Here is a 15,342-nt window from a genome sequence, read left to right on the forward strand (position 1 = left end):
AATAGAATGAATATCACAAAGTGATTGAGTCTTAGACGGATAATGCAATTAACTTACAATCCACACCAATTAGATCGATACAAAACGCTTAACTACTTGCAATGTAAGGTAATAACTTATATTGCTTTATCAGCATATTAGAACTAAAGTCAACATCTCATTGGTACAGGATGATCATTTCATGCAAAACAATGCAACCACATTGAGTGCTGGTTCTAAACTATTAATATTTGACATGGTCAAAGTTTTTTTTTGGGTCAAATTTTAGCGTGAGTATACATTTCATCATACATTCTGGCGGAAGAGAGAAGAGAGAAGAGAGAAGAAAGAGAAAGGAGATCTGTGTCGATTCTGGCGTACGGCCGGTACATGAGTGTCTGTGCCGTCGCCGGAACTCTCTTTTATTTAGTCTAGTCGTCCTTTGTTTACTTCTCCACCGTCTCCCAGTCACGATTGCCTTGTCGGAACTCTAGTCTAAGACTTTCTTCTATTGGTGATTCGGGGAGTTACTTGACGGGGGCGGTTCTTAATCCGGAGTGAAGACGCGGTCGTGGGAAAAGGTGGTGTAGTGAAGCGGTTGGTCTGCCTTTATTTTGTTTCCGGGAGGCGAAGGCTTTAATAGCTCTGTCGCCGCCGACCCTTGCTACCGGAAGGAGGAAGCGTTTGTCCACTACTATGTCGCCGCCTCTTGTCCTCGGGGTGGGAAGGCTTCTACAGTCTTGTACCGCCGAGTTTTAGTTTTATTTTAAGTTTAGTTGATGGTTAGGGTTTGTGATTTGTCGGTGAATCCGGTTTCTAGCTTTGCTTGTGGATCTATGGCTCGCGTTGGTGCAGAGAGGGATGAACGCTCGAAGAGATCGAGGAGATTATTCCTAGTGGAGAAAAGCATGAAAGCTAAGAGATGGTTGTGGTTGGTGGCTCGCCAGTCTGCGAGTTCCAACGGATCGAGCTGTGGTGTTTAGAACCGGCGGTGTTTCCGACTGTTTAGAACCGGCGGTGTTTCCGACGAGGCAGCAATTGAGTCGAGGCAGAGAGGGCGCATGGCGTCGCATGGAAGAATACCGCAATAAGCGGTTAGGCCTCCTCGTCGTTGGGCCTGCGGAAAAATGTACGGGTTTGGTTGGGAATGGAGCGTAGGCATGTTCAGTGTGTAGCTTATTGGGCTTTGCCTATGTTTTTAAGCTTTGTAGTCGGCTTTGTAGTCCGTTTTAATATAAATCTTTGATGAAAAAAAACATACATTTCACCATACACAATAATGTTGGTGTTACACAGGGGCGCCCTTGAGGTAAGCGGGAGAAACGGCTGCTTCCAGCCCTACTAAAATATTAACTTTAGCGGCCACAATTTGTAAGAGTTTATTCATTAGCCTAGTGGTAATGGTGAAGCTTGAGCAGTTGGAGGTTGAGGGTTCAACGCTTATGTAAGGTTAATTTTTAAACCTTTTTAAATAACTGAATATAAATAGGCCACTTTTTTTGGCTCTGCTTCCAGTCTGATAATTACAAGGACCGGCTCTGGTGTTACAAAATAAATTATAAAAAAATTAGGGGCCACTTGTCCTATGACCCTATCTATCAAACTAGGTCCGCCACATTGCTAAGGACCATGAGTTAAGAACTAATTTACATTGTTATGGTTCATGGCCTAAAGAGACTATATACCTAAGGTACATGACTCCAGAGTGAAAAAGGAAAATTATTAAAGGCATATCTTTTCTGCAAGTCTAGAGCATGTGAACACGCCTAAACTTCAGTGAAAGCTGAAGCCATAGACATTCACGGGATGTCCATCGTCAGACTATATAAATAGTACTTTTATCTAGTTATGTGTATTTGATCAAAAAAAATCTAGTTATGTGTATACTCTAAGCCAGTTTATCTTGTCTTATACAAGAATTGATTTCCTTGCCGAAGTAAGATGGAATGAATGCAGAGCAGTGCCTCGATGAGGAAAAAAGAAGCATTCGCCTATGGCAGCAAAAATTTTGATAATTTTTTACTAATCTCATATAATATAATTATTTTTTGGTAAAATTCATGGCGTATAAATATAATTTATAATAATGTGGGTGATTGGTTCAGCTTTATCTTCCTACTTTAGCTTTATTTATTTTTAAAACACTAAACTTTACCAATCATGTTGTAGCTTTATTTTTGTTAGTCAAAGCCTACAACAAATTACTACTAACTTTTACCAATCATGCTTTAGATTTATTTTTAAAGCTACAGCAAAAAATCTAAAGCAAATTTTTTTCTTATGATTTTTAGGCAAAAAACATACATCCTTGTTTTATAGGCTGTAGAAGCTTTAAAATGAAAAAAAACTATTTATGATATCAAATAAATTAGATAATCATAATAGAAACATTTATAAATATTTTATTTCAATTCTAGGTGTTTTCAAAACTTTTGAAATATTTTAAATAACATAAACTATTATTTCTATATCATATTTTAAATAACAGTAAACTTTGATAATTTATAAAAATCATTAATATAAACTATTTTAGTTGATAAAAATAATTATTTTACATTTACATCACATATTTTATTTTGAAATATCTACAACATATAATCTACAACTACAACAAATTTAACTACAACAAAAGTTTCTACAAAAAAATCTACAGCAACAACCTTGCAGCTACAACAAACTTACCTACAGCTGAACTATTACAGCTAAATTTTCATAACTACAGTCGAACCAATCGCCCCCAATATAAGTGCAATACGTTCAAAGCTTTGTAGTAACTAGAACAAGGACAAATACAGACTTACTGAAAACCTGGATTCTTAAGTGACCATAATTAAAAGTAGTTATATTATATATATAGTTAAAATAAAAAATTTGGTAAGTTTTTTTGTATAGAAATATATTTTATAATTTTAAATTAATATTTAGTTTGTTAATTTAGTTTTTAATCTGTTTTTGTTTTATGATCGTATACACTATAGTTGCAGAAGTTTTTTTTATGATCAAGTTTTTTGTAATTGCTTCTGTCTGCAGTAGACGCTCGCACGGCTCTGAATGGATGGAAACACTATTTTCTGGCCCTTTCAATTAAAACATCATCAGCTAAAAGCATCTCCAACCATGCACTTTAGTTTAATGAAAGAAAGATATCAAAATAAAAATTTAAGAGTTGATTGTTCCAACTATAAATTCTCCAAAACAAATTAGAGGTTTATTCATCTAAATTATAATCTTTGATATTAACAAAAATTAGTAATAATTATAAAAATTCACAAATACATATAAAACATACATTTAATATTTATACACAATTTTCAATATTGTATAATAAAAGATGATATAAATTACATATATAATAAAACAACATACATACACACAAATTTATCATAATTTTTTTTATTTTCTTTATTTATGTATTATTTAAGTGTTTATGTAATTTGATTTTCTTTAATGTATTTTATTGTGTGAGCTTTACTTAATGTTTTCGTTGTGTAAACTTTATTTTAATCGTCTGTAATATGTATTCTATTTATTTTATATTGGAGTACTTGAGTCATTGTACATGCATTTGTGAAAAAATAATTATAAAAACAAAGGTTTAAATAGTAAAATCTCAAATTTGAAGATTTACTATTTAAAACATCAAAACCTGTGAATTTGAAGTTTGGTTGAAATGATAAAAACCTTCAAATTTGAGAATTTAAGGTTAAGTTAGAGATGCTCTGGCCTAAAAACACTGTGTGAGAACAAAACTAGGGTAAACTCTCTTCCTTGTAAACTTTATGCTCTTGATTTCCTTTTGGTAATGTTAATTACACAATTTCCTTTTTAATCATAAGATATTGTTGACGAGAAACAAAAAAAAAACTACAAGGTTGTAAAATCAATTTACTATGTGGTGAATAGTTCAGCTTTATCTTCTTACTTTAGTTTTTCTTCGGTCATTTTTTCTTGCCAAAACGTAAAGAAAATAATTGTATTCAGCCATATAGGATTTATTTTTTGGATGAACTTTTTTTGTCAAAAAACTTATATTTGCAGACTTAGACTATAGTGATGATATATATCAATAACATTAAAGATTAGGGGTAGGCATTTTACCCGATACTCAATACCCGAACCTGTATCCGAACCGATCCGAAAACCCGAACAGAAATCTGAACCGAAATAGCAAAATGTCTGAACAGGTATTGATTTAGGAGAGATTGGATATCCAAACCCGAACAGATAATATCCGAAACTTAATGAATACCCGAAGATAACCGGACTTATGTATACTTACCTTTATATTTATAATTTACCTCTTTCATTTTATTTAAAATATTTATATTGTTACTACACATACTTTAAGATCATATAATCTACATATAACTATGGAGAAAATGATTTGATACTCACTTAAAATGAATATCAATCTTTTTTTCATGTATTAACAAAAATTACATCCAATTCTAAATACAATATCAAAATTAATGTCTATTTATATTTGAAACGTTATCTCCATATTTATTATTATTAAATCTATTAAAAAAATCAGTTAATCAAAAATTAAACCTTTTAATACAACAAAATTAAAAAACTGAAATTTTAATTTTTTTCTTTCAAAATCTAAATATTCGAACCCAATCCAAAATAACCGAACTCAAATTAAAAATATCTGAAGCCGACCTGAAGTACAGAAATACATGAACATGTTCTATATCCCTGTATCAAAATACCTAAAAATCCAAAATACTCAATCTGAACCCAAACGAGTAGTCGAATGTCCACCTCTATTAACGATTGGGTTTCAAACTGAAATTTTAAAAGGGCCAGGCCCAAATGGAACAAACTCATTACCAATACATCCATACAACAGCCCGAAAGCAAAAAAAAACAAGCCTGTAATAGGCGACTAAACATTTAGGCCTTAAAGCCCATCCGAAAGAAGCGGCGCCATTCTCCACACGCGTCCGAGATTGATGCAAAAATATGTCCACGTGTCCACCTCCACCTCCACGCAAGACACACGTCATTTCATCTTCACATCGAAACTGTAAAAACGCCGGTGAAGACTTTCGGTCGCCGGTTCCCGTCTTCCACTCGAACCAAATCAGAGAAACTTTACTCCGCCCTCATTGCCGACAACAACCCACCTCCAACGACAGTATTGGAAGTATAGGATTCCCTCAGGCATATATTGCCAGCTAAAGACCACCGCTAAAAAAACGACACTTCACCGGCCCACTCTTTTGGCATGCGTCAATAACGCATCCAACTTCATCAATACCACCACTTCCACGGAGAGCATCATCGATTGAAATCGAGAGCTCATCCTGGATAAGTCTTCGAAGACGTCAGGGAACCACCGAAAGCCGGCCATCAACACCATAGAGAAGGCGACGACGCCAGGGGAAAACCGGACGATCACCAGTGGCGGTCCCAGGAAAAAAAATGACTGGGTTCAAAGTGCCTTTGGGAGGGTTTGAACCTAAGATCTGTGGATTCACTAAGGGAGTTTTAACCAAATTTGTCATAGAGTTTTTATGTTTTATCTTAAAAACTTTTATTTATTCTATTTTTTGTGGTGTCAATTGAAACCACTTACCTCTGAGTGGGTTCGCTCTTGACGATCACCATAGGATAAGCACACCACCGGTGTCCAAAAGTCGGTTAACACCAGAGTCAAATAACTGTTTTCTTAGGATTGTAGACAGTCAAAAGCATATCCATGAAAGAAAAAAAGTCACCGAATATTACCTCAAAATTCAAAATTATTGCTTGACAATTTTGTTTTTTTTTTTGGTCAAAGACAATTTTGACAATTTTGTTCTATAAGAAGAAATCACGCCTTTAAACAATGCTATAAATTATGCTGCACAACTCACGGCGTTCGAACATTGATTGGATATGACTAGAGGTGGTTATTTATCCTTTTGACATTTTTCATTTGACCTTGCAGATTAACTTTCAGTGTTCCCATCCAAAATCGCGAACCATCAAACTAAAAATTTATCATCAGGTGCATTTTGAATAAGTATTAGAACACTGCTTTTTTAAAACAAAACCACTGCTGAAAACATTTGTTTTTCTCAAAATAGTCTGATCGGGATTGTTAGTTAAAAAAAGGTCAAAGGTGGTTAGTTGATTAAAAGAGAGCCGTTGGAAAAAAGTGAAAAAGTAAAAGTGAACTTGTGGTTCCAAATGCTAAAATCAGTACAAATAGTGCAGATCATATAGATCAGATAGAACAATTGCATATCAAACATGTCGTGCATGAGAGAAGATACAGATCAAGCAGATCATGCAACAAATCAAACAGATCAAACAATTATTATAGGTTTGAATAATAAAATAATTCAAATAAAAATAAATTATATGTTCAAATAATAAAAACTACATTAAAATATAACAAATATAATATAAAAATATAATACATAAACAACAATAAATCTTGCACTAAAACCATGTTAGTGCAATTTTGAATAATATATATATATATATATATATATATATATATATATATATATCCACTAGTATACATATTTAAATAATATAACCATATTTTCATAATACATATTATAATTAAACATGTATTATATAAATATAATAATTTAAATAAATATAAAATTATATAACAAAAATAGAAGAGAACTACATAGCCAATGATAATTTTATATTGTTAAAGTTGTAAATAAAATATGATGAAAATATTGTATTTATTGAAGTAGATAAATATATTTTAAAATTGAATATTTGCAGATCTCCTACAAACATCAGCAAATGTTAAAGGGTGAGATCTACATACAAATCTCATGTTTTTCTATGAAAAATACTGAACTGCATGCAAATATCCCGCTAACTATATTTTAAAAATAGAAAGACGTAAATGACGATTTAAGTACGTGAAAACTGATTGTGCGGGAGAACTGCAGTTGTTCTACCCCTCTATTCAAACACAGAAATAATTGGTTCCCATGTGGCATGCTTCTCTTTATGTCCTAATAAAAAAATTATATTTTCTTGTTAAAGTAATTGAGTGTATATTTTGAGCCAATCTCGCCACGAATTTCTACCAAAGTTAAAGTCCGTAATTAACTCAGGTCATCATTATGTTTTTCACTTAATGGTGCTTCTTGAAAAGGTGACTAAAATCATAAGGGATCCTCCTCAGTCCTCACAGATAATGGCAATAATGGATGTCCTCTATAAGAAGACAACAGAGGTTGTTACTTACCTTGCATTTCATTTTTGACAAAAATATATACTCACTTACCCTCCATCACATTATTGACAAAACACTCCACAATACTCACTTAATTCCTAAATTCGCACTAATTTGTTAGATTGGATATTTGGATGGTTATTTCCACATATATAGACGGTACCATACCATTACAATTGTTTGAAATGTTTAGATTTTCAAATGTTATCGATAACAAGACGTAAACAACATGAATTATAGATTTGATGCCCAAAATTTTTGAATAAAAGATTTTGAGATGAATGGTGTTTAGTAACTGTTGCGGGTCGGAATATCTCTCTAATTAACGTAATACTTTTGGTAGGCCAATCTACATGGAATACGGAAATAAACTTCTTGATATACTGCCTTGATCTGCAATATAATATACATTCTCGTCATCGAGCATATGTGATGAAATATAAAACAATATGTTGAGTAAATAACCAAGTCTACAGTTCCTTTACGTGTAGCTGATCATCATGGTATGTGAAACTATACTGGTCATAAACTATATGTAATGTAGCCTAAAAGGCTAAAACATAATCAATGAACTCAACACATATCAGACAATATGATTAGTAGCAATCAGGGGCGGAATCTAGTAAAGAAAGGTTTGGATGCACTTGCCCCCATTAAACTTTGTAATACTATTTGTTAAAGTAAATTCCGGTTGATTGAAGAGACTAAAGCAAATGATTAGGATTATCTTAATTTGCTATAAAGATGCTAAAGTATCAGAACCTAATTAATCTTACATTTTTACACGACAACATCTCTAAAAAATTTACTTTTATGATCTTAAATATAGGTTGATAGATATGTTACTACTTGTAATTTAGTAAATTCACAAGAAAGTGATGGGTAAAATTGTCAAATAAACTTTATGCTTAAGGCCTACATAAACAGCCAACCATTCAACTAAAATCTTTACCGGAGCAAGAAGAAAAGAAAACCAAAGAAACTTAAAAAAAAACAGTGAACATAATGGGAAGCAAAAATCTTACGGCGACGTTGCTCCTCTTCACCACCTTTCTCTTCATTTCCCGATCAACCTCAGCCGTTCATTCTCCTCCACGACTAAACGCAACAACCAACGATCTAACTTTCATCCGAACAAGCTGCAACGCAACTCTATATGCAGACCTCTGCTTCAACTCTCTCGCTGGCTACGCCTCTGCCGTTCAAAACAATCCGGCTAGGCTAGCCAAACTAGCTATCGGAGTAACCATTTCAAAAGCTAAATCAACGGCTCTTTTTCTTACCAAGTTCTCGCACTCCGCTACCAAAGCCAAAGACTGTGCTTCTTACCTTAAAGACGCACTCGACGAGATGAGAGATTCTCTCCGAACACTACGCAACATTAGCCGCGGAGTAGGCATTGATTCGGCAGCTCCGTCATCGGTGGAGATGTTTAGATTCAAGATGAGTGACGTGCAGACGTATATGAGTGCAGCTTTGACGTATGAGGATACTTGTACGGACGAATATGATGAAACGGATGAAGTTGGAGGGACTAAGACGGCTGTTTATGATCGGGTGAACAATCTGAAGAGGTTAACTAGTAATGCTCTTGCGCTTGTTAATAGTTATGCCAACAATGGAGCTCCATGAGATAAGATCATGAAATAAGCTCATGAAAGAGTTTTCTTAACCTTTTATTTAAATGTTTCTTCTGTTATTTTTTTACTTTGTTAAATATTTATTTTGATAATATGGTATATTATGGATTTTAACCTTTTAATTTTAAATATATCATAGTTGAATTCGGTGTGGGTTTGTATATATACATGTTATATTGCCAGATATTTCGTGTGGTTTATTAGGCGATCTTAGCTATTGAAAATGGAATCTATGGATATATATATATGGTCAAAATAAATAAGAACTTACAATCGCAGTTTGAAACTATAACAATAAAGTTGGGAAATCTGCATTTTCCTGCGTCCACATCAGCACAGAAGAGGGTGCATTTTCCGCCACGTGGCTACTCTCGGCAAAGGCTATTCCATCGTTAATGTATCCCAAATGGGCTGACTTATTTTTCTAAACATTTTAATCTGAATTAAGAGTTCTACTGGGCCGACAACATATCGGGCCCAATACTTAATCTCACATTCGGTTGTCGTAATCCATACTAATAAATCTCTATAAATGATCCCACCCGCTGAATATCCTCAATCTTTCTTCTAAGCAGCTCAACCGTCGAAACCAAGTATCATCCGAGACTGTTGGTTTATATCACCCAGACAGCCGATTCACCATGAGTAACGTCTTTCCATTCATTCAATCCAACCCTATAATGATCGCATTTATACCATTCCTCCACTCTTTTGCATTCATTATCTTACCAACTCCTCCAACGGAAAGTAGAAAACCTTTACCTATAAATACCATCGCTGGCTCCGATGAAAATCACCAATCTTACCAAATCATTTGATACTTTCTTTTCTAAGCCCAGATATCTACGATGGCCAAAACATGCTTATTTCCACTGATTTCAAAGCCGACAGTTGTGTAAAAAGCCCATCAAGGTGCGTCTGCTCAGGTTCTGGAAGAACATACTGTGAAAAAAAAACTCATGGGAATGGAGACGCTCTTCCTGGACGAACAGGTAACTCCGGTGACGTTACACAGTTTCTGATTACAAATTTGTGATGAATTGATCCCACCGACCTCATGGTTTCATGTTTATCTCTTCAAACAGGTCACGCTTATCCAAGGTTCCATCAAATCCCACACTTATACAAGGTTCCGTCAAATCCCACGCTTATCCAAGGTTCCGTCAAATCCCACAGATTGAACACTTTTTCAGGACCTGCTCAAGGAAGGTTCAATCTCTCGATAAGTGGGTTTGACGTTGTAATGGAGCAACAATAACTTCAAACTTTATAACTCCCCTCTTCCCATACGCTTCAATGAGCTAACTGCATTCGAAGAGACACAGTTGCGGACACTGCCAAGCTGCTCCTAGAAACTTAGGCCCTGTCAATTCGCATGAACCATGTAAATACAATGATTTATTCAATCTTTTTATGATATCTAAACACAAAACTATCATGGTACAATTGGAACCTAGAGCCAAAACAATAAACTAACAGATACTTTGGAAATATGGTAATGAACTGCGGAAAAATCAAGACTAAGATCTTGGACTAAAAATGCTATGGACTAGACAATAAATTATCAGACCGCAAGTATAATGCTTATTTTCTTAGAACTTACATTAATGAGTTTATATCTAGACATCTATGGACGTCATATGAAGATTTATGCAACAATGACATCTAAGTTCTTGGACATAGTACTCAAGAGGTAACAAATCATCAATGCTGTTTTCTTTTCAACAAATACCACCTCAGAACTATAGCGAACTGTATACGAAAGCATTAGACAAAGTCTCACTATTACATTGTGGAATATTTGCATGTTGAAAACAGAAGTTAAGCGGAGTAAGTACAATAATTAGTGGTTTAATCTATGGGCAGTTTAACGACAACGAAAAGTACAATAATTAGTGGTTTAATCATATGGGCAGTTTAACAACAACAACAAAAAGTACAAGAATTAGTAATGCAGTTTTGAAAGAATCTAACCATAATCGGATACAAAATGCAACGACCACAACCAAAGATTGGCCCATCCTCTAACTACATTCAAAAAACAGCACGTGCACTATTGGAAATGATCAAGCACTATCAGATTCGAATTGTTGGTTTTTCCATCAGCAAGCTAAAGGCTTTAAACATGACCTCTCGAGTTTATTTGATTTCAAAAATATCATTTACAGCAGGTAGCTAATTGAGCTTGTGTCTCTCTTATTACCAATCTAACACCAAACAATCACCCCAAACATGATATGAGTCATTGTTATATTCCTCACCTAACATAGATTAGACATTAGACAAAATCTACAGGAAGAGACATAACACATAATTATCAAAATCCAATAAGAAACCAACCTTGATTAACCCATGTTGATGTTCCTGTGAAGAACTCTACCGTGACCAGTAACTCCGTCGTTAATCAGCTCTCTCAAATCCAAACTCTTCGCCTACTCCTCTTTTTCTTCCTTCTTCTTATCTGGACTCAGTAACAATATGATTGTAGTATTTGTTTTTCTTAATAGGGGGAGAAAGTAACATAACAACTAAGAACAGACTATGTTGTTACACCAAAAAGAAACTGCTAGATGTGTTCACAATGAAAACAAAAACAGCAACAATGAACCACTAAAACATAAGAAAATGATGTCAGTAGACACCATAAAGTGAATGATAAAGAGGAAACACATGATAGTGTTGGGGTGAATTTTATTATTTGGTTTAAAAAACTTTTGAATAAAAAACATTGCTAGAGACACTTGGGGTGTATTCAACCGAGAGTTTCAGGTGATTTGTATTAAAATGACAAATTCACTGTTATTCAAACATGAATTCTAAAAACTCATTTAAAATCCACTGTTATTGAACTTGACATTTCGTAAAGTACTCTGAAATCCACTGTTATTGAAAATATTTTAAGTTGTGGGATTTTAAAGTTTTGAGGTGATTTTAGGGTGTTTGGGTGGAGTTTCTTAGTTAAAAAAAATAAAACTCAAATCTCATTGTTTTAGGTGATATTCTAGAGTAGTTTAATAAAAATCACTTAAATCTCTGCAACTTATTAAAATCATCTAAAACTCCATTAAAAATCAAATCACATCAAATGTTAAATTGAATACATCCCCCTTATAATCACGAATCATAAAATATATTCAGATATATTACAATTTATACTATTAAAGTACAAGCACATTTGGATTTTTACTCTTTTTACCCTTACTAAGGAGCATTTCCTTTGTATTCATTAAGGGTATTCTGGACGTTTTACGCCAGTTTCTTCTTAATTATTTTTTGGTTTGTCATTAATCACCGGTTTCCTAATTTAATTTCGGTCTGTGATTATTTCTCTGTTTGATACTGCATCGATTATCTATATTATTAAAGTACAAGCACATTTGGATTTTTACTCTTTTTACCCCTACTAAGGAGCCTTCCTTTGTATTCATTAAGGGTATTCTGGACGTTTTACGCCAGTTTCTTCTTAATTATTTTTTGGTTTGTCATTAATCACCGGTTTCCTAATTTAATTTCGTTCTGCGATTATTTCTCTGTTTGATACTGTATCGATTATTTCCATGTTTGATACTGTCATTAACCACCGGTTTTCTAATTCTAAAATTATTAATTTTGAGAACAATCATTATCATTTAAAACGATTTTGAAAAATATAAATATATTTTAAACAAATTTCCAACTTATGATCACCGAATTTGTCTTATCATTAGAAAGAAATCACAATATTAAAAAATACCGGGTTACCAACCGGTAATTCGTTCAACCGCAGGTCCGAGTCGGGTTTCAAAACACTGATCAAAACTATAAAACTGTTATATTTATTTATATTTAAAATATCTAATTCAAAATCAAAAACCTAAAAATACATGTACTATATAGTTTTAACCGAACATAAACCCGGATATAAAACACATATATGCGACGGGTTATATAAATGCATATACAAGACGGATTATATAAATGTGATTATATAAAAAAATTACCAAACATAAACCCGCGCTTTGAAAGCGCGGGTCTAAATCTAGTTAACTATAAAACTCTAGCATACAATTAAAAAATACTAATAAAATACTACATATATAATCTCATGCGAGATAACAAAAAATTAAAAATAATAATCTCATGCAAAAATATAACACAAAAGAACATATTCCCACTAAAAATAAAACTCGAAAAAATACTGAAAATAAAATAGTATAATGTCATAAAATTTAGTTGATAAGAAACAAAAATCAAAACATGCAAAAAGTTGTAAGAAAATGCCAAATGTTAATAAAATAAATATATAAACTAATTAGAAAATAAATTATATTTATTATACTTAATTTACAGTAAATTTAAAATATTTTGTAAAACTAAAATATATTTCAATATAAAATAATTTTAATGTAAATTCACCCGCCCGTAGGGCGGACCGACCACTAGTGTACAATAAAGCTAGCCCCTCAAGAATTTTACGGGCCTTGGAAAAAAGTTAGACCCTTAAAACTAATCTTAATTAAAAGTTTCTAATATTTTGTTAATTGGTAGAAGAATTCTCGAGGAGTTGTAAAAATTATAGATTCCACTAAAGCATTTCTAAAATATTAATAAAATCTATTGTTAAATTCCATTGAGAGATTTTTAGTTCAAAAATCTTTAGTTATTGAAAAACCTTTGGGGTGGAGGATTATTGAGAGATGGATTTTTAAAGAATTGAAGAATTTAAAAATTCCATTGTTATTGGTAATATGATTCTTAGATTTCTAAAAGGTCTTGTGTTATTGGTGTGGTAATTTTAGAATTCCATATAAATCTTTTGTTATTAAAGAAGTTGAGTATTTTATAATTTTGTAATTCTATCAAACTATGGTGTTATTGGAACAATGATTCATTACATTTTAACTCATTTCTCATAACTTTCAAAATATTAGAGGTAACCCATGTATTTAAAGTTGAGATGACAAAAACAATATATACCTTTTAGAAAAACTTTCATATGTGAGAGGCACCACCACGTTTTGGTTTTTCTATGAATAACAATCATGTTTCTCAAAATCAATATTTCTTTATCATACATACCTTATTCATTTATTCATACGTGAGAGGCACCCAGAATTTTGTTATTCATAGAAAAATTATGAAAAAAATTTCAGTCACACAACACACAAAAAATGATAAATCCAGAAAATAACACCACTACACATGAAAAAATAAGTTATAAGTCATTGACAAAACTAGAAGTATATAAACTATTTTATTATCTCACCATTAACTATTTTATTGATATATCTCACCATTCAACATACCATATTTTGCATATAGTATATGGAAAACCAATAAATATTAGTAGACAAAAGTTAACATAAGTTCCAATAAATCATCGCCAATCAAGCCCAAAATATGGATTCTATAAATATGGGAAGACATTGTTAGAATCAATGAAAATCTTTGCACAATTAAAATCCTTTTGACTTTTGAAATCAGTGTGAATTAGTTTTCCACTAAACTATATGATTGTAGTATTTGTTTTTCTTAATAGGGGGAGAAAGTAACATAACAACTAAGAACAGACTATGTTGTTACACCAAAAAGAAACTGCTAGATGTGTTCACAATGAAAACAAAAACAGCAACAATGAACCACTAAAACATAAGAAAATGATGTCAGTAGACACCATAAAGTGAATGATAAAGAGGAAACACATGATAGTGTTGGGGTGAATTTTATTATTTGGTTTAAAAAACTTTTGAATAAAAAACATTGCTAGAGACACTTATAATCACGAATCATAAAATATATTCAGATATATTACAATTAACTATAAAACTCTAGCATACAATTAAAAAATACTAATAAAATACTACATATATAATCTCATGCGAGATAACAAAAAATTAAAAATAATAATCTCATGCAAAAATATAACACAAAAGAACATATTCCCACTAAAAATAAAACTCGAAAAAATACTGAAAATAAAATAGTATAATGTCATAAAATTTAGTTGATAAGAAACAAAAATCAAAACATGCAAAAAGTTGTAAGAAAATGCCAAATGTTAATAAAATAAATATATAAACTAATTAGAAAATAAATTATATTTATTATACTTAATTTACAGTAAATTTAAAATATTTTGTAAAACTAAAATATATTTTAATATAAAATAATTTTAATGTAAATTCACCCGCCCGTAGGGCGGGCCGACCACTAGTGTACCCCCCTCCCTACATTTTATTGATTTAGTAACTCTATTAAAAATCATGTTATGTGTATCCATAAGATTTTCAAAATCTATATAATAGAAACACCCACATACAAACACACAACAAAATAACTACAAAACTATATGAAAACTGATCGAATATAAAATATTAATCCAACACAAGAGCATATATTTTTTAATAATTAAATCAAAGTAACAAAACTATATGAGAAATGTTGACAAAAATACTTATGTCATTACTTTAATGTTTGTTTGTTGCGATAATTACTTTAATAATTGCCGGTTCCACATTCTTTACATGGTACTGTTATCCAAGG

General features: G+C 32.2%; 1 protein-coding gene across 1 annotated transcript; it reads left to right on the top strand.

The window, feature by feature from the left end:
- Nucleotides 1-8,068: 8,068 nt before the first annotated feature.
- On the top strand, nucleotides 8,069-8,966 carry LOC108812169 (pectinesterase inhibitor 11). Its single transcript, XM_018584349.2, has one exon. It carries the CDS (start codon nucleotides 8,186-8,188, stop codon nucleotides 8,810-8,812), a length of 627 nt encoding a protein of 208 aa, XP_018439851.1. The 5' UTR covers nucleotides 8,069-8,185; the 3' UTR covers nucleotides 8,813-8,966.
- The last annotated feature ends 6,376 nt before the right edge of the window (nucleotides 8,967-15,342 follow it).

Source organism: Raphanus sativus, chromosome 6 (genome assembly GCF_000801105.2).
Source record: "Raphanus sativus cultivar WK10039 chromosome 6, ASM80110v3, whole genome shotgun sequence".
In the NCBI taxonomy this organism is placed as follows: domain Eukaryota; kingdom Viridiplantae; phylum Streptophyta; class Magnoliopsida; order Brassicales; family Brassicaceae; genus Raphanus; species Raphanus sativus.